Genomic DNA, 19989 nt, shown 5'->3' with positions numbered 1-19989 from the left:
TTCGGTCTTACTTATCTTTATTTAAATAAATAAAAAACATTTTAATTTATTTATCATTATTTTAAATTGTTTACTCAGCACTGGTCTTTGCTTACGATTTCCAAGCTGGTGCGGAAACTTTGATGAGCAAGCATTTCAGCGATCCCAATGCTGACGCCTTCTTTACGAAGAAAAAATGGGGTACGTGCCTTTGTATAATGTGCTCAGATACCGTGTATCCCTCTCTTTCTCGGAGAGGTTTTCCCTTCTCTCCCATGGCTTTTTAATTCCACCTCCTTGTGCCCGCTGAAACGTTAATGCTTTTGGGGTTAATGCATATAATCCCTGGGCTCGACTTGATTACTGTTTCGCCTGCAACGCAGCAATGTGAGATGTACAAAGATCAGGGAGCTTGGGGTGGGGTAGTAGGGTTAGACTAATTTTGGAAACGAGGAGGGGATGGTGGATGGAGGGATCTGAATACATCGCCACAAAACGGTTGCTGAGTTTGAGGAGCGTTACATCGTGTAATGCCGCCTTGACTCTCGAGTGTTTAATGTGAAGCACCTCCCGGGGTCATCACGGTTGAGCGTTCTCTGTGCATTTAACGGGAAAAACGAGGCTGAGAGGTCTGCATTAGGCCAGCGTGCAACGTCGTATCGATGTGTGGGGGACTATGGGAAAGGATGGATGGAGAAATGTGGTACAAAAAAATAAAAATAAAGAGATCGAGTGAAAATGAGGCCTTGGCCGTCTGTTTGTCTCCAACCTCATCAAACTTGTTGAAATGGCACTTGGAAATAATGTCGTTTTAATTATCTCAGATTGTCTTGTAGAAGTTGTGCCTCGCTTTACGGCTAATCGAACTTTCATCCTCCTCGGCCTTGTTTTTGATAGTTTTTACCCTCATCAGAGGTTATTGCATTTGGGTCCGTTTGTTAATTTGCCAGTTTGTCTGTCTGTCTGCACATAATGTGCTTACATAGGCCGCAAATGCCATCTGGTGGTAGCCAGTGTTGCATGTCTTTTTTTTTTTGTCCCCCGTCGCACCGCGGAGCGAAAGGGGGACAATGGTTTTCCCCTCCGTGCGTGCGTGCGCACGTCCGTGTGTGCGTACGTGCGTGTGTAAGCGAAGGACCGAATTCTAATTTGGTGTGTGGGTGCAACCCACGTCAAAATCCACGATGGCCGCCGCCATGTATGTCTGAACCTTGTGAGCGGAATATCTTGAAAAATAAACGAACTACTAACTTCTAATCTGGTGTGTGGGTGTATCTACGCATAAGGGTGAACGCTATTGAAAATTGGGTCGCCACGTCAAAATCCAAGATGGCCACCGCCATGTATGTCTGAACCTTGTGAGCGGAATATCTTGAAAAATAAGCGAAGTACCAACTTCTAATTTGGTGTGTGGGTGTATCTAGGCATAAGGAAGAATGCTATTGAAAATTGGGGTGCCACGTCAAAATCCAAGATGGCCGCCGCCATGTATGTCTGACACCATGTATGTCTGAACCTTGTGAGCGGAATATCTTGAAAAATAAGCGAAGTACCAACTTCTAATCTGGTGTGTGGGTGTATCTACGCATAAGAAAGAACGCTATTGAAAATTGGGTCGCCACGTCAAAATCCAAGATGGCCGCCGCCATGTATGTCTGAACCTTGTGAGCGGAATATCTTGAAAAATAAGCGAAGCACCAACGTCTAATCTGGTGTGTGGGTGTATCTCGGCATAAGGAAGAATGCTATTGAAAATTGGGGTGCCACGTCAAAATCCAAGATGGCCGCCACCATATATATGTCTGAACATTGTGAGCGAAATATCTTGAAAAATAAACGAACTACTAACTTCTAATCTGGTGTGTGGGTGTATCTACGCATAAGGAAGAACGCTATTGAAAATTGGGTCGCCACGTCAAAATCCAAGATGGCCGCCGCCATGTATGTCTGAACCTTGTGAGTGGAATATCTTGAAAAATAAACGAAGTATCAACTTCTAATCTAGTCTGTGGGTGTATCTAGGCATAAGAAAGAACGCTATTGAAAATTGGGTCGCCACGTCAAAATCCAAGATGGCCGCCTTGCGTCTGCCACTTTGTCAACTCGCATCACTTCACCGACGGGGGACCTAGGCGTAACGCTTGCTTTTTCAACTGAGTACTTCTAGAAAGTATGTACAGTTAGAATGCGAGTACGTCTATAAAGTACATACAATTACGATGCGAGTACAATCTGTAAAGGATTACAGTTAAGATTATGAGTTCGTCTATAAAGTACATATGATTGGAATGTGAATCCATGCAATAAATCAAAAGGTCTGTTTGTGCGCTGTATGTACATAAACCGACATAATGCATCGTCTACACACCACACAAATACAAATACACCATGCAAAACAAGTCCAAGCGAGGGCCTGCAATCTCTGATTGGTCTTTCTGGTTACCTCCGCTAACAAGGTGGACGCAGTTAATGTTTTCACACCTGTTTGTCTGTCTCTGAGCAGGATATCTCAAAAAGTTATTGAATGATTTGGACAAAATTTGGTGGACAGGTTTGGTTTGGTGTGACGAGGACGAATTGATTCGATTTTGGTGAAGAACCAGATCCGAATACTGTAGTTTTTTTTTTTTTCTTAAGTGATGCTTCACCATTGAGATGGAGCCAAAAACGATATGTAGCCCGGTATATCAAAAGGTTGTGGACGAGTTATGACTAAACTTGGTGGATGAGTTCGGTAGGTAACAAGAACAAGCCGATTAGATTTTGGTTCAGCTCCAAATCCAGATCCGGCCTATCAATGGGATACAAAACGTAAACTGTTCAGCCTGGCGGAGGTATGCGCTCTACCAAGTTCTGTTCTAGTTCGTCTTGTGGTTGTTACACATAACCTCATAAAATACACCACAGCAGTTTGTTATTTTGACGAGAAGGGCAGATACCTGTTGTAATTTGCTGCAGCAGTTCATGCTTTGTCTGGCATGTTTGCTATTTCAAGTGGCGATTGAATATCCATTTTGATTGGTGGCACAACTGAACGGAAAATGCGTCATTTTGATCGCAAATCGATTTTGAATCTTCACCTGCTCTGTGCCTTTGCATCCTCATCAAGGCCCGACAGCACGGCAGCCGTCCAGCCTGCTCCCTGAATCGCTCATTTGGGCCTACGTAGTGCAGTTGAGCTCGGCTCTGCGTACGATCCACTCGGTGGGCCTCGGATGTCGTGTCGTGCATCCCAGCAAGATCCTCATCAACGGCAAGACGCGGTAAGAAGGCCGGTCCAGGGGGAGTACCACAAGTGTGCGAAGACCTTTTTTTCTTCTTTTTTTTCTTTTTTTTTTTACTGGAACTAACAACTGGGATCATTTTAAATCCGAGTTTAAACAAACCGATATGAAACTTCACAACGATATACCACTATTACATCCAAACTTTGATGTAATCGCTGTTTAATTTGATTTGATGTTTTAATTTGATGTAATCAAGCTTAATTTAAAGTTTAATTAAAATTTTAAAATTTAAATTAAATTAAATTAAATTAAATTAAATAAATTTAAAATTTAAAATTAAAGTTTAATTTAAAGTTAAAATTTAAAGTAAACCAAGTTTAATTTGATGTAATCGCCCAATAAATCGCTATTCCGAGTCACTAATTCAGGCTTTGAGACCTCAGAGGGGGTCGGTGGAAGCACACCATTCCCTCCATACGCCTTGATAGTTTGCTCTGCTTAATGTCTTACAGTTACTGGCAACATCCTGTCAATGTCAAATTAGAAATTTTCTTCACTATCCGTTGGGTTACGAACGTTACGGTTTTCTTATAAAAGCATTGGCGAAACATTCGCTTTCATTTATTTCCGACCAGTGTTTGCGAGTTAGAATGTTGATTTGGGTTGTTCTCTTCCCATTTCCCCCACCTATCCCCCGCACCCCTCCCCCCCCCCCCCCCACCCACCCCCTGCCCCCACTCCATAGATTACGAATAAACTGCGTGGGAATCTTTGACGTTTTGACATTCGATGGTCATCAGGTTAACCCTCTGGCACGAAGCCCGCAGTTCCAGGTGGGCTGACATCCCTCCTACCCCCTAACCCCACCCCCGACCTCAAATTAACCAAATTCCGCTTCTATTCAATCACTTTCCATTTTCATGAGAGTTGTTTTTTTCTTTTTATCCTTTGTACTTCTGCTTTGTAATTTCCTGGACACAATCATTTGTGATGTTCTGAGTCTCCTTCCGTTTTTCATTTCCCAAAAGGAAGATAAAAAATGTTACTCAATGTGGTTTGTGCAAAAGGAAACGGAAAAGGGCTGAATAGTTTGCCTTGTGTGTTTGCGCCATTAGTAGCTTGAGCTCCATTTTGAAAGCGCTTGTCACATGAAACTGCTTTTCTCGAACCTCCAGTGGTGCACTCTTCTCGCGCTGTGCAGTCGATATTGTCTGTTTGTTCTACTCATATAAATTGGCCGCGTTGCATCCTTGACGTGTTTTCGTGTCGTCGTCGTGTGTTGACGCTGTTGACAATCTTTTGTTTTGTTGTTTATTACGATGGGTGGTGTGCGTACACGAGGTTTTTATTTATTTATTTTCCACTTCCTGGACCAACTTGATGCTCTTGCATTCCACGCCTAAATTTAAATAACATCCGAAATATATAATCTTACCTTTCAAAGCCCAATGATTCTTGCCTTTTTCTCAATTTATTCAGTTTTGTTGATGACGTCATCGTATGCTTTTGGTATTCCACTGGCATTCATCCTTTTGGTGTTTATGGCCTCCATTATTAATCCTCCCCCTATAGACCGATCCGATAAGGACGATCGGGCCCCCTCGCCGATAGGCGGCGCTCTTGCGTCCGCCATTACTGGGGGGCGTCCCGATCCAAACCTAACTCCAGCTGTCTGCGCCAGCACAACTATCATCGCGATCGTACATGAAAAGTGTCCGTGATAATCGTTCTCAAGTGTTTCTTTATACGTGGGGAGCGGTCGTGGACACCTGGAACCTGAAGGCACACGATACAAACCCCGTTTTCGGCGATATCGCCGGGCGCCGTAGGCGCACGGCCATGCCGCCCTGAAGGCACCTGGCACCTGGGGGTACCCGGTTTCCACTTCCACCTGCACCAAACCTATTTTGTTAGCAACCGCGTACTCTATGCTACGCCATGCCGAGCCCCCTTCGGCCTTAGCCCCGAGTTTCTCGACCACTACGATAACGACTCCTCTGACCGACCCGACTAGGTGCCCGTCCCTTCATCGACCCCTCCATACGGCCAGGTCTTGGCAGCCGTACCACAGCTGCCCCGCGTGGATTCTTCCCTCAGAGTCCACCTCCGCCCGGGCCGGCCACCTCTGGCAACTACGGCTAGGCCCCGAGTGGCCGCTGCCGAGCCCCAAGTGCTTTGATCACTAGGGTCGCGACTCGTCTGGCAGACCCGACTGGGCCTCCGTCCCGTCGCGCGGGCCGCATCTTTGGCTCCTTATCTTTTCATCGACTCTTCCATACGGCCAGGTCACGGCGGGTGTATCACTGCCGCCCCGCATGGAAATCTTCCCTCAGAGTCCAACTCCGCGCGGGCCGCCACACCGGCCCCTCACCGGTCATATAGCTCGGTGGACCGGTGGTATCGTCCACGATTCCATCTTCTCCGATGAATCTAACAAACAAATATATTTTGTATCGATATGCTTTCGGCAAAGTGAACTGAGCCCGGTAACTGCATGTAATCTGAACGCTGGAGAACAAGCCGAATGAAGCGGACGCCTTCCACCTATGGCGGCGTCTATAGAGGGCGCCCGCCCATTGAACCCTCCGTCGGATCGGTCTATACTCTATATGATAGGAAGGCTTATAGCTGTTGTGGGGTTTGTTTCTACAATTAGTGCCCCCAGTTTTTAATGCTACGTCAGAGTTTTGGACCCCAAGGAATACTAAACCACCATTTGGGTTATTTTTAGGCTTCCAGTGAGGTTCCCACTGGAAGCCTATTGGTCTTGTAAGGATTATTAATTATTATTCGCACTATGAAACTTTAACTCATTATATTTACCAATGCAACTTAGTGCGTCATTAATTTTGTTTTTGCAATTTTGACTGACATTGGCTGCCATTGCCCATGATGTCATCAACTTTAAACCTCTTCTTCTCCAGAACCGCTGAATGAATCGATGCGAAATGTTACAAATATGATCACCTAGACATGGGGATAAAAGTTTGCGGCAAAAAAAACCCGTCATCGGTCACATGGTTTGCCCGCCATCTTTTTTTTTAAGCAAAAAAAATAAATAACCTTTTCCGGATTACCGCTTAACAGATCAATGCGAAATATCATACATATGATCAACCACTGATGTGTGAAAAAATATTTGTGAACTATGACATCAGTCACATGGTATGGCAGCCATCTTGGATTTAAGGGAAGAAATTGAAAATTTATAGCTCCAGAACCGTTTAACTGGTACAAACCAAAATTTATAGATATGATCGACTACTCATAAGGAAAATTTATTGAAAAGGATGATGTCATCAGTCACGTAGTATGGTGGCCATTTTGCCTGGAAGCCTATCATCACTGCTCGCAGTCTTGTACTGTATTTCTGAGCTGGTTGGGAATTTTGGAATGAAATTATGCATCAATAAAAATTCTGGTTAAAAAAAAATTCTGTTGCCCTGCCAACTTTTCAACCAGTGATGGGATTTTGATGAAACCTGGTACAAGTGTATAGTATGATGCAAATATGAACTGATTATATTTCGGCATCAAGAGGTCAGAGGTGATGCCAGAAAAATGTGATACTTAAGAAGAGCTGAAGGGATTTTAATGAAACATGGTGCAAGTATGTATAAACCTCCGTCAGTGCATTCATCCAAGATAGATTATTTGTTACTCAAAGGTCAAGTGTCAGAAGTCACTTGCAAGCTCCATTGGCTATTGGATTTGAACTAAGCTAAGTACTGTACATGTACCACAATACATATGTACAGATTAGATATTGAGGTCAAATGGTCTTGAGGTTTTAGGTCTAAGTTAAGAGGAAACAAAGCAAAGATTTAATGTGGGCGGAGGCAAATTGGTCGACGTCGTGATGTCACATTATCTCGTTCACCACAACTTGGCTAAGGTTTGTCCAATCAGAACAAAGTTGACCTCTAGATAGCCTAGAGCAAGGCACATTTACACTTTATTTACATCATACCCATCCAGGTTAAAGACCCAGGTCAATGGTGGTCTAAAAAAAAAGAAGAAGAAACTCGTTTTTCTTTCATTGCTCAATTTTGCCAATGCGGAAATTCAAAGACCATTGGCCTTCCAAGATGTTCTTGCATTATAATAGTGTATCTACACTTACGTTAGGCACCTGATATTCGTTTAGTATCTTTGACGTACTTTTTTCACATTGTGACCTAATGAACTAAAAACTCCTTTTTGATCACGACCTGAAAAATTGTCATGTGATTTTCATGATGTGAACTTTATGGATCATGTAGATGAGGACACATTTTATTAATTTACAGTCTATCTTTAAATGTTCAAGGTCACGGTCATATGGCGGTCTGGATAGAATATTGCCGTCATTTGATTGCGTGTGCTAATGGAGATGACCCCTTTTTGGGAGGGGGTAAGAATGGGGTGGATAATGAAGTCGTTACAACATCCATCATGTGATCCTTAGTCCTCCTTGTCAAGTTTGGTTGAGAATAGATAAGCAACGACTGAATGTATCGTGGTCAGATGGACAAACTAATGCCAAATTGTGTATTTTAGTATAATTATCCTGCCTTTTTATAAATGGTGTGCGTACTTCCTCCCCCATTTTAGCAAGAAGATCTTGCAGCTCTTGGGAAGATTGTGTTGGCGCTGGCATGCAATTCTATTGCTGGCATACAGCACGACACCTTCCACAAATCCATGGACTTAGTGGCGCTCAACTACTCCCCAGACCTCAAGAACCTTATTGTGTATGGCATGGTGGTATTCCTAAAATGTTTGCTGCACTGCACTCTCATGTCCTTTTCCAAATGTATGGGATAATTAGGCAAGGTGTATATGCCAATATATATCGGACTGGCTGGATATCGAGATATATCTGAGGTATGTGGGCTGGCTGGATATCTGGATATGCTAAGATATGTGTGCTGGGTGGATATCTGGATATGCTAAGATATGCCGGGCTGGCTGGATGTCTGGATATGCTAAGATATGGGGGCTGGCTGGATATCTGGATATGCTAAGATATTGTTGCGGTTCTTCGAAGCCCGTTCCCGTTGCAAAGGGGAGATTAAGCCCCTTTTTCCCTCTGGGTCTTCGAAACCGCGAGACCGAGTCGCCACTTCCGGGCAGACGTGGAAAGGGGTTTCGGGACAATTTCACACGTACCTTGAGTACCCACACCGCAGCGGAAGCGGGGATCGAGTCTCGCACGAACCACGCGTGATTGAGTACACCCGAGCGGAATGCGTACCACGTGACTCGTGCTGTTACCTTTCTAAAGAACCCGATCAGAGCGATCTAATTCCTACCATGCGAGACCAATGATGGAAATGACAAAACGGTCGAATCAGAAGAAATAACATTTATTTACACTATTCACAGGAATTTGAAGGAAAGGAAAGGGACACAGGGCAGAACTTAAACAGTCTTATACTTATCCCCAGACAATGGGCCCACTTACACACACAGGGAGATGGAGGAAGAATGTTAGCGCGCCAAACGCACCTGCTTCGGTCGCTCCAGGAACAGCTCACCCGGCGTGGCCCTCTGGCGGTCACAGCACGTATCCCGGCAAAGGCAGGCAGGAGGGAAAATCCTCGCGGCGCGTAACAGGCAAAGGCAGGCAGGAGGAAATATCGCGCGTCTGTGGCCCGGCGCGGGTCTCTCTTTACAGCGCGCGATTAATACTGCGCGTTCGTGTACAACGTGTACAACGTGTACAACGGAGTAGGGCAAGGGCAAGTTCGTGTACAATGGAGTTATTCAGTTTGTACGATATGACTCGACACAACGCAATCTCATGCGCGTTCTCAACTCCGAACTCCAACTGCACTCCAACTGATCTCAAAACCCCGAACTGACTCAACTCTCACCTTCTCTCATCTCAACCGAGGTGGGGGCTCTGAGCAGGGTTATATCGCCCCGCCCCAGCCCGACTTGAATGTTCCAAACCCCGCCTTTTGTCACAATGGTAAGTCACTCCCCTTGAGCCCTGATTGGTGGCTGGCGCTTACCGATGGCTCCTCCTCCGCCTTCCTTCAGCCTTGGTCGACTTGTTCAGGCCTGCTGCGTGGTATTTCGGCACCAATGCCAACCCAAAGCGCCATAAGGACACCTAATTTTCATTATCCGACTCAACGCAAAACTAACACAGAAAAGGACTACGCTTACATTTACTAAGAAATAACTGAGCTTAAGCGAGGCTACATGTTGTAGTGTAACTAACTAGGAGGGGAAATTAACCTTTATTACAAAACCGCAACAATATGTCAGGCTGGCTGGATATCTGGATATGCTAACATATGCCGGGCTGGCTGGATATCTGGATATGCTAAGATATGTCAGGCTGGCTGGATATCTGGATATGCTAAGATATGCCGGGCTGGCTGGATGTCTGGATATGCTAAGATATGCCGGGCTGGCTGGATATCTGGATATGCTAAGATATGTGGGCTGGATGTCTGCATATGCTAAGATATGTCAGGCTGGCTGGATATCTGGATATGCCAAGTTATGTGGGCTGGCTGGATATCTGGATATGCTAAGATATGTGGGCTGGCTGGATATCTGGATATGCTAAGATATGCCGGGCTGGCTGGATATCTGGATATGCTACGATATGTCAGGCTGGCTGCATATCTGGATATGCTAAGATATGCCGGGCTGGCTGGATGTCTGGATATGCTAAGATATGCCGGGCTGGCTGGATGTCTGGATATGCTAAGATATGCCGGGCTGGCTGGATATCTGGATATGCTAAGATATGTGGGCTGGATGTATGCATATGCTAAGATATGTCCGGCTGGCTGGATATCTGGATATGCTAAGTTATGTGGGCTGGCTGGATATCTGGATATGCAAAGATATGTGGGCTGGCTGGATATCTGGATATGCTAAGATATGCCGGGCTGGCTGGATATCTGGATATGCTAAGATATGTGGGCTGCCTGGATATCTGGATATGCTAAGATATGTGGGCTGCCTGGATATCTGGATATGCTAAGTTATGTGGGCTGGCTGGATATCTGGATATGCTAAGATATGTGGGCTGGCTGGATATCTGGATATGCTAAGATATGTGGGCTGGCTGGATATCTGGATATGCTAAGATATGCCGGGCTGGCTGGATATCTGGATATGCTAAGATATGTGGGCTGGCTGGATATCTGGATATGCTAAGATATGTGGGCTGCCTGGATATCTGGATATGCTAAGTTATGTGGGCTGGCTGGATATCTGGATATGCTAAGATATGTGGGCTGGCTGGATATCTGGATATGCTAAGATATGTGGGCTGGCTGGATATCTGGATATGCTAAGATATGTGGGCTGGCTGGATATCTGGATATGCAAAGATATTGTCAGGCTGCCTGATATCTGGATATGCTAAGATATGTGGGCTGGCTGGATATCTGGATATGCTTAGATATGCCGGGCTGGCTGGATATCTGGATATGCGAAGATATGTCAGGCTGGCTGGATATCTGGATATGCGAAGATATCTCAGGCTGGCTGGATATCTGGATATGCTAAGATATGCCGGGCTGGCTGGATATCTGGATATGCTAAGATATGCCGGGCTGGTTGGATATCTGGATATGCTAAGATATGCCGGGCTGGCTGGATATCTGGATATGCTCAGATATGCGGGGCTGGTTGGATATCTGGATATGCTAAGATATGCCGGGCTAGCTGGATATCTGGATATGCTCAGATATGCCGGGCTGGTTGGATATCTGGATATGCTAGGATATCTGGATATGCTGGCTGGATATCTGGATATGCTAAGATATGCCGGGCTGGTTGGATATCTGGATATACTAAGATAGGCCAGGCTGGCTGGATATCTGGATATGCTAAGATATGCCAGGCTGGCTGGATATCTGGATATGCTAAGATATGTGGGCTGGCTGGATATCTGGATGAATGAATGAATGAATGATCGTTTTAAGGCCATTTTCCCCGCTAGAGCGGGGGTTAGCCTTGCGGGCCCCATGACAGTCATGGTTCCCTGTTTGAGGCAATGTTTTTGTGGCCGGATGCCCTTCCTGACGCCAACCCTTGGTCGCCTCTTACGATGCGCAGGGATACGGTGTACCGATTCTAAATCGGGGTACACATCGTGATCATTCATCCCAGCAAGCTGGTACTCAATTTGCCGACCTCGGAAGGATGACAGGCTGAGTCAACCCCCCTGGCGTTAATTCAGCGATCGACCGGGATTCTAACCCAGGATCCTAGGATCCCAAGCTGGCACCCTCTACCACTAAGCCAACACCAGGCTAAGATATGTGGGCTGGCTGGATATCTGGACTATGCGAAGAAACAGTCGTGGCCAAAAATATTGGCACCCTTGCACTTTTTTCAAATAACTCACAATTTTCCCTAAAAATAAGTTTAAATTGACAAAAGTATTTGGGCTCCACAATTCTTTATTTCACTGCTAATATTGCAGAACCTTTGTTTTTGATTCAGAACTAAATATATCCTTTTAAATCAGAAAATAAAAATAAATGGCATTGACAAAATTATTGACACCCTTGACTTAATATTTGGTAGCTCACAGACTTTGGACAAAATAACTGCAGTCAAGCACTTCCTATAGCCATGAATGAGCTTCCTCCACCTCTCTACTGGCAGTTTGGCCCATTCTTCTTGTGCAAACTGCTCCAGTTCTCCCAGATTTGAAGGGTGCCTTCTCCAAACTGCTGTTTTCAGATCTCCCCACAGGTGTTCAATGGGATTTAGATCTGAACTCATTTCTGGCCACTTCAGAACAGCCCCGCGTTTTATCTTGAACCATTCCTGGGTGCTTTTTGAAGTGTGTTTGGGGTCATTGTCCTGCTTCAAGACCCATGACCTTCGACGCAGACCTAGCTTTCTGACATTGGGTTGAACATTGCACTCCAAAATGCCTTGGTAATCTCCTGATTTCATGATTCCATGCACACATTCAAGGCACCCAGTGCCAGAGGCAGCACAGCAACCCCAAAACATTACTGAACCTCCTCCATGTTTGACTGTAGGGAAGGTACTTGAAGTCTTCATTTTGTTTTCTGTAAACATAGAGATGAAGTACTTTACCTAAAGCTCTAATTTGGTCTCATCTGTCTACAGGACATTCTCCCAGAAGGATTTTGGCTTGTTCAGGTGTGTTTTGGAAAACTCCAGTCTGACTTTCTTTTGTCTCTTTCTTAGCAGTAGGGTCCTCCTGGGTGTCCTACCATAGAACCGCCTTTCATTGAATTGGCGACGGATGGTTTGAGTTGAAACTGCCGTACCTTGTGTCTGAAGGTCAGCTTGAATCTGTTTTGCAGTTGATCGAGGTGCTTTCTCCACCATTTGAACAATCCTTCCCTGCATTCTTTGATCAAGTTTTCTCTTGCGGCCACGTCCAGGGAGGTTGGCTATGGTACCATGGGCCTTAAACTTCCTGATAACATTGCGTACGGTGGACACAGGAACATCAAGGTCTCTGGAGATGGACTTGTAGCCATGAGATTGTCCATGCTTGGCTACAATCTTGTGTTTGACATCCTCAGACAATTCTCTGGTTTTATTTCTGTTTTCCATGCTCATTGAGGTACACACAGTGACACAAAACAGCAGAATGTCTCCTTTTCTCTATTCAAACTGGTTGAATGAGTGATTTTTATATTTTTCAGGCACCTGCAACTCACCGCAGGTGAGTTGAATTCCAAAGTATAGGAGAATCACCTGCTTCAAATCTAATTATTATTAACGACTTCTAAAAGGTGCCAATAATATTGTCCGGGCCATTTTAGGATTTCTGTGTGGAATAAGCGAAGATTTAGTAATCTTTTCACCTTTTTTTTGTTTTGTTCGACTGCAAACCAAAGAAATACATTTGTGGATACCACAAGATTTTTTAATTTCAACAATTTTCTGGAAGATTTTGTTCATTATTTGAAAAAAGTGCAAGGGTGCCAATATTTTTGGCCACGACTGTATGTGGGCTGGCTGGATATCTGGATATGCTAAGATATGCTAGGCTGGCTGGATATCTGGATATGCTAGTACCCGATATGCTGGATATGCTACAATATGCCAGGCTAGCCGGACATGATAAGATATGCCCGAGCTGGCCGGACATGATAAGATATGCCCGGGCTGGCCGGACATGATAAGATATGCCGTGCTGGCCGGACATGCTAATATATGCCATGCTGGCCGGACATGCTAAGATATGCCGGGTTGGCCGGACATGCTAGGATATGCCGGGTTGGCCGGACATGCTAAGATATGCCGTGCTGGCCGGACATGCTAAGATATGCCGTGCTGGTCGGATATGCTTAGGTGTGCCGTGTTTGCTGGATGTGCAAAGGTAGTGCCGGCCTTGCTGGATGTGCTAAGGTGTGCCGGGCTGTCTGGATGTGGCTTCTTATGTTTTACCTTTGCCTCCAGTGGAGGTTTGGTGGGTTGGGTGGAGTCGTTTGTCAGTGGTTGTGATGCTTACTTGATCCAATCAGGTGCTTTATACTTGCCACAAAATAATTGTTTAATTCCAAATCTGTTTTGGTTTGGCTGTTCGGAATGCCTAGTTATTAGCCATCCACATCCTGTATTTTATTCCTTTCCAGCTACCTGCTGTCCGGACAGTCTCGGCCTCGCAGCATCAACGACATAATGCCGATGATCGGAGCGCGGTTCTACACGCAGCTCGATGCAGCCCAGATGCGCAGCGATGTTGTCGAAGAAGAGCTGGCAAAGGTTTCCACCAACACTCTTTCTCCGTGTGCTGAAAGCTCTGCAGGCTGTGCATCGGGGCCGTGTCCGTTGGGTGGCGCTGTTTATCCAGCATCATGAGGGTGTCCACATGTGCCGTCTTATCGTCTGTGTCAAACTTGCTCACATTAAACGAGTTTGTTTGTTTAACAGAGTTTAATTTTTACGCACGTAAAATGTGAAAGGCGAGCCAAGTTAATTATATATTCGATTGTATTTTTCGAAACTTGTGATTTACTTGATCACTTTGACTTGGTTTATTTGCCCTTAACTTTTCTCAATTTCTCAATCTCTTCGGATATGTCGACTGGCTTTTCCTAATGTTAAAAAAAATTATTTTCATTTGGGAGCAGGAAGTGCAGAACGGGCGGCTCTTCAGGCTTCTGGCACGGATGGGAACGATCAACGAGCGGCCCGAGTATGTCTGATGCCAGGCTTCCCCTCTATCTCTCGCCTGCCCTTTTGACAATCTCATTTAAACGCTTTGCTGTGTGTCCAGTACTGCTTTATCCACAAACGGTTATATTTTAATCCCTTGTAGACCAATGTACTGCATATCCCGATTCTCATTCCCAGTTGCGTAGGAGTGAATTTGTATTTCCCCTCGGTGCAGAGCCAGCAGGGGGCATTGCATTATCAAATGTGATGTCGCATGATTTGGGCATTAGGCATTTAGAACCCCGTGGTACCGATTGTGAAATTAGGCGTCAAGGCCAGTGCCTAGCCTTTGGCCAATGCCAAATTTGGCATTTGCTTTTCGAGCCAAGCATAGCATGCATTAACTTTGGGGCCCTTCATTTACTAGTTGTGGAAATTTGGCAGAACTCCCTCTTCACCGCTCATACACTGCAGACTGAGGAGGGGGCTTGGCCCTGCAGGTTGCATAGCCACGCCCCCTTTGCACTCTTGTCTTAGATCTATTCCGTTTCTCCCATATACCTTCCTTCGTTTTTCCTGTTCCTTCTCCTCCATTTCTCTTTTTAAATTAACCTAAGTCAGCTCTTACCCCTCCACCCACCTTGATTACGTAATAAATAGACTGCCTCGTACCGAAGCATGCTCGCGGCAGTGCTTCCATGGCACTCAAATGGTACAGACTTGTGGAGACCTTTTTTTATCAGGAAGGCCAAAATTGCGGCAGAGGGCTCTTGTTCTTCCACTGCCCCCTCATCCGAGCTTGCACCACCTAACCCATTTGAACATGTGCACCTCCGTGGTTCTCCCAGGAAGTGTTCGCTGATGTGCTGCCTTCCTCATTGTTCACTTTCTGCTCTTTTCTGACCCCCTAATTGTTCGTCCCCGTTTTCTCTTGCCTGGGGAACGGTCTAATTGTCGAGTTTATTCCATCTTCTTCTTCCCTCGCCTTTCAAGCTCGTGATTTGCTTCCTTATCATGCTGTGCCCTCTCACCTACCGCAGTCTTTTCGGCGCTCACTAACCGTGTCCATCAATCTCTGTTGAATCGGCTAACCAGGAATGTTTTATAGCACCTGTTAAAAAGTCGTTTTGTCTATTTGCAAAGGTGTTTCATTGCATGTCAGGGACCGGAAGCGTACGTTTGTTTATCACATTCGCTGTTTGATGAAAATGTAAGAAACTTCTCCATCGGTGTTCGGTCCGCCTCGTGCGTTGTGATCTTGTTGGCATCGAATGAACGCGTTGCCTTAGTTGAGGTAATTTGGTTGTTCGTGAAATCTGGTTTTGTAGCTCCTCAAACACCCATCCAATCTTACCTGGTCGTGCCCTTTACAAAGACTGCGCAAGACAAATCCACCCATCTCCGCAGTTCGTAGTTCAAATTGGTTGGACCTTTGATTTTGAAACAAACAACAACAACAAAAAAGAAAGAGAGAGATTTCTTTCTTCCTTTTGACGTGTTAGTGGGGTTTATTAACTTGAATTGTACTTAATTTCTCTGTACAGGGTAAAACTTTTCTGGCGAGCCCACGTGTCACGGACACACTCCGTCTCCTTTCCTGTGCCTGCGACGTGAACTCCGCAGGTTCCAGAAGGATCCCAGCTGGTCAGAGACTGGTGACCGCTACCTGCTCAAGCTGTTCAGAGACCACCTGTTCCACCAGGTGACAGAGACCGGAGCCCCGTGGGTGGATCTCGGTCACATTGTGCATTGCCTAAACAAGGTACGGGACATTGCGCGGATCTCGGGCCCTTCTTCCTGCATGGGTGGCACCACGGACAGTTATAGGGGGTCGATGAGGCTGTGCCTGTGCCGATTACCTGGTGTTTATTTAACTGTGCGGTCATACAAATGATTGTTCATCCAACGTACATTTTGAAACAAAACATTGGAAGGTGCAAGGGATTTTGTCAAAAAGTTGTTTCCATAAACAAAGTGTGGCAAAAAGATGCTCCTTAGCTTGTGGCATCTGTAATTGGAAATAAATAAATAAATAAACATCTGCACGAGTTTCTGCCACTGCACCTGTATTGGACCCGACACGTCATATGCCGGGGTTTCATGAACGTTCTCTCCACTTTGTTACCTCTGCCACCGAAGGTGGACGGAGGTTATGTTTTCACCCCTGTCTGTTTGTCTCTGAGCAGGATATCTCAAAAAATTGTGGACGAATTCAGACGAAATTTGGTGGACAGGTTTAGGTGTGCTAGGTGTGTGGCAAGGTCGAAATGATTAGATTTTGGTGATGGCCCGGAATCGAGATTCGGCCTGTCGTGATACAAAACGTAAATTGCTCAACCTGGTGGAGGTATGCTATCTAGCGAGTGCTGTTCTCGTTTAACTCTTGTTTTCGTTGGTGCAGGCAAAGTTTGCTTCCGCCTTTCGGCTTCTCCATTGCTCGATATCCTGCTATTGTGTTGCTTCCTGCCACCTATGTTTATATTAAAAGTGTCCACGGAGATGTGGCCATTGACCTCTCAACCTTCCTTACCTTGCACGTCGGTAGATCAAACTTGAAAAGTGGGATAGGTAATCCAAGTGGGTATCCTTTTATATGCAAGCCGGTACTTGCCGTAGGAGGATCGGGCCTGTCTCTCCAAAGTTCGCTTTATCTCACCGGTAGCATTACCCAGATTGAAGTTATTTATCACACTCTCTGTGCTTGTTTGCTGAACTAGACGTTTTTTGGTTTCTTAAATCCATTTGTTCATTCATTTCATACCGTTTTTACCTCTGGGTGTTGATTTTACATGCAAGCTGGACGCTGGCATTCCGGAGAAGCTGAGCTTGGTCTCGCGCGACGAGAAGAGTGTGCTCGTGGTCACATACGCGGACCTGAAACGCTGCTTCGACAATGCCTTTTCTGAACTCTTGGCCGCTGCCAACGGGCAGCTTTAGCAGGCAAGATGCGACCGCTCTGGTGATCCATGCTGGGAGCTCTTTATTGTTCTCTGCCCCCAGGAACTTCAATGCACTACTTGGTGGGGTGGTGGGTTGGGATGAAAAGGAGGCTGGGATACGGTGACATTGCATTGAGCTTCACACTGTTTCTCTCCAAAAGACATGTCTCCACACAAGCGGAGACTCAGTAGCTATTTGAGCAGAAACAGCTTATTTTGTTTGTTGCAGAAACAGCTGTTGTTGCACGTTCCCTTTCTTTGTTGCTGCTGCTGCCGCAGCTGTTGTTCTTCCAAAGAGCAACTTTGTAATCCATGCACGACTGAACTTGTAAAATGCTTGTTCTGAAGCAGGTGTTAGCAAGAACACCCAATCATTCATCACTGGAGAATTGCTCGGAAGCTGGAAGATCTTCTGTGCTTTGGTAACTTTGTGCTTTGGGGAGGGTGGGGTGGGTTAATTGAGGGGTTGGGTGGTGCTATTTTTAAACATTTACACTTGACAAAGCACGCTATGGCTTCCAGGATGGGGTTCTTCTTCGTTTCCGGGCACCGACAGAACGAACTGGATAAAATCCGAACTTTTTGCGTTCTTGAGAGACGTGTGCAGTGAATGGGGCTTTTGGTTTTGTTGAATATTGAGAACGAATCTTCTTCTTCTTTTATCGTGTGTATAGTTATAACTCAAAGGGGGGAGGGGTGAGGGGTAGAGAGGGCAACTTGTCCGTGGAAACGTTCATGGGCACCAATGTTTTTCATTATTCCTGTCATGGCAGCTAAATTCCGAGACTGAATGAACCGAACCGCTCATTCTCGTCGTGCTTTCGTAACGGCGATGGGCAATCGCTGCGGATTGTTTCCACGAGCGATTGGGCATTTCGGCGAAAAGGTTCTGTACCGTTCGTCTGAAATTTAATAAGCTTAAAAGTTCATCGCTCTCGGGCATTTTGATCGTAACCTTTATTATTATTATTGTTTTTTTTGTTTTTTTTATGAGACCCGACTGTGGAACCATTTTTAATGTTATTACGAAACCTTCTGATATCACCAGGTGCGCAGGCGTCTTCCCTACGGAGAATCTCCTGTATGGGTTTTTATTTAGCTTAGCTTTTGTTGTTTCGGGATTCTTCACTAGACACATAGAAAGCGTATTTTTCCGCTTTCTCTCGTATTCGAGTTTTTGCACAAAATGACGTCCAAACATCCTCGGACAGCGAAACCATTTTGACGTCGCCTTTGTGGGAGCATTTGCTTGGGGTTTCTTGTTTTCTTTTCTTCCTCACCAGCAGTGGATGCTTCTTGCTTGGAATTGTCTGTTCGATGAAAAGACTTGTTTTTAGGGTTTGGTAGTCGAGCAGGTAACAGGGTTTGTAAAGAATCATGCAGCGCTTGCTCTGCACGTCGCTGTGTCGTCGTCAAGTTGGTAACATTTACCATGTGATGACATCTGAACTTTGTACATGTTTGTACATTTACGATGATTGTATGTTGTAAGAATAAGTAAATTTTGGGAGTTTGGGCGGCGGTGGGCACATGTCGGGGCTAGAACTATGCTAGGTACAGAGATTAGGATGCGGATAGCCTTGATTACCTGTTTTTATATTGTCCAAAGGTAATTCGAATAATTAGGGCTAATAATTATTATTTTGGGAAGTCGGGGACCTAAATATATGGGTATACGTGATGCAAACGGGCAAAGCAAATTGAAGGTCACTGCTGCCCCCTCTGGTTAGAAGGGGAACTTTGTAAACACTTGTGCAGTGATCCTGCTTGTGCAGCTTTACCTTTTTCTTAACATGCGACTAAGACCCGGTTGCACGGCCTCGGTGCTTTTACGCAATGCAATGACATGTGGGGCCTACTTGGTAAGCTAGTGTGGCTGCAGGAGACCGACCGTGGGTTTCATCTATCCGGAGGTTTGATCGCGGCCTTGGAACTCTCGTCTGTAGCTGCAGGTCCAGGACCATCAAAATCTTTGGGCCTCATGCACAGATGTTGCCCGTTTGGTTATTTTCATGTTTTTTTTTTTTGTTTGTTTTTTGTCCAGAGTATTTTTTTATCACATCAAATCATTTATTTAGTCTGGAGGAATATTTGATTTGTGCAGTTTTCAGTGGGGTTGTCACTGCACATTTGTTCTTGGTTGTATCTCTAACCTTGTTCCAATCTCTCAACGTAGACAATGCTGCCATTTTCAGGGGGGAACCGACTTGTACACACCAAGCAGTTTGCTCTACCGTGGAGTTTGCACCGTCGCATCGAACGGGGTCCAAAAAGTGGCGCGGCCTATGCGCGGTGAAGTGCACTTTTCGGGAAAGGTGTGTCGAGGTGTCCGTGCATGTTAATTATTATTATTTTGTTCCGAATCGAGCCCCTTAGCCTTTTGTCCACGATATTGTCCTACGGTAAGCAGTGCGAAGCGAAGCGTCGCTGCATCCGTGGTTTAACTCTTTAGGGCAGAGCGTTTTTCGCAAGATCTCTGGTAGTCCTGCGGACCGCCCACGTGCTCCCAACGTGGCAAATCTGAAGGGAAGACACGTTGGGCGCTCGTGTGCCCTCTCACCGACGGCGTTCCATCGCAGTCCGACATTGACGATCCGAGCACGCTCACTATGGAATGACAGATGGCTGTTTGTTTACATTAGCGTTTATTGCAATGATTATGGATGAAAAAGAAGATTTAAAACGAGCAACTTATGCACTCGCCATGTTCCGAAACCGGACCAATTGTTTTTCGG

At 45.5% G+C, this 19989-nt stretch overlaps 1 protein-coding gene across 4 annotated transcripts in view; it reads left to right on the top strand.

The window, feature by feature from the left end:
• Window positions 1–19989, top strand: part of PAN3 (poly(A) specific ribonuclease subunit PAN3) — a 60142-nt gene that overhangs the window by 28693 nt on the left and 11460 nt on the right. For 2 of the 4 annotated variants that reach the window (XM_068132256.2, XM_068132255.2), the window contains exons 11-19: window positions 79–180; window positions 3089–3242; window positions 3952–4039; window positions 7800–7939; window positions 13793–13922; window positions 14291–14355; window positions 15939–16077; window positions 17112–17676; window positions 19450–19569. In XM_068132256.2, the coding sequence (XP_067988357.1) occupies window positions 79–180; window positions 3089–3242; window positions 3952–4039; window positions 7800–7939; window positions 13793–13922; window positions 14291–14355; window positions 15939–16077; window positions 17112–17252 (959 nt within the window). In that variant the 3' untranslated portion in view covers window positions 17253–17676; window positions 19450–19569. Of the gene's footprint in view, window positions 1–78; window positions 181–3088; window positions 3243–3951; window positions 4040–7799; window positions 7940–13792; window positions 13923–14290; window positions 14356–15859; window positions 16078–17111; window positions 17677–19449; window positions 19570–19989 lie in introns of those variants that run through there. The other 2 variants (XM_068132257.2, XM_068132258.2) reach the window with 2 other exon arrangements.

The sequence above is a fragment of the Myxine glutinosa genome, chromosome 12 (genome assembly GCF_964187855.1).
Source record: "Myxine glutinosa chromosome 12, kmMyxGlut1.1, whole genome shotgun sequence".
In the NCBI taxonomy this organism is placed as follows: Eukaryota; Metazoa; Chordata; class Myxini; order Myxiniformes; family Myxinidae; genus Myxine; species Myxine glutinosa.
The sequence above is the reverse complement of the archived record's forward strand: the minus strand, read 5'-3'. Positions and strand labels throughout refer to the sequence as shown.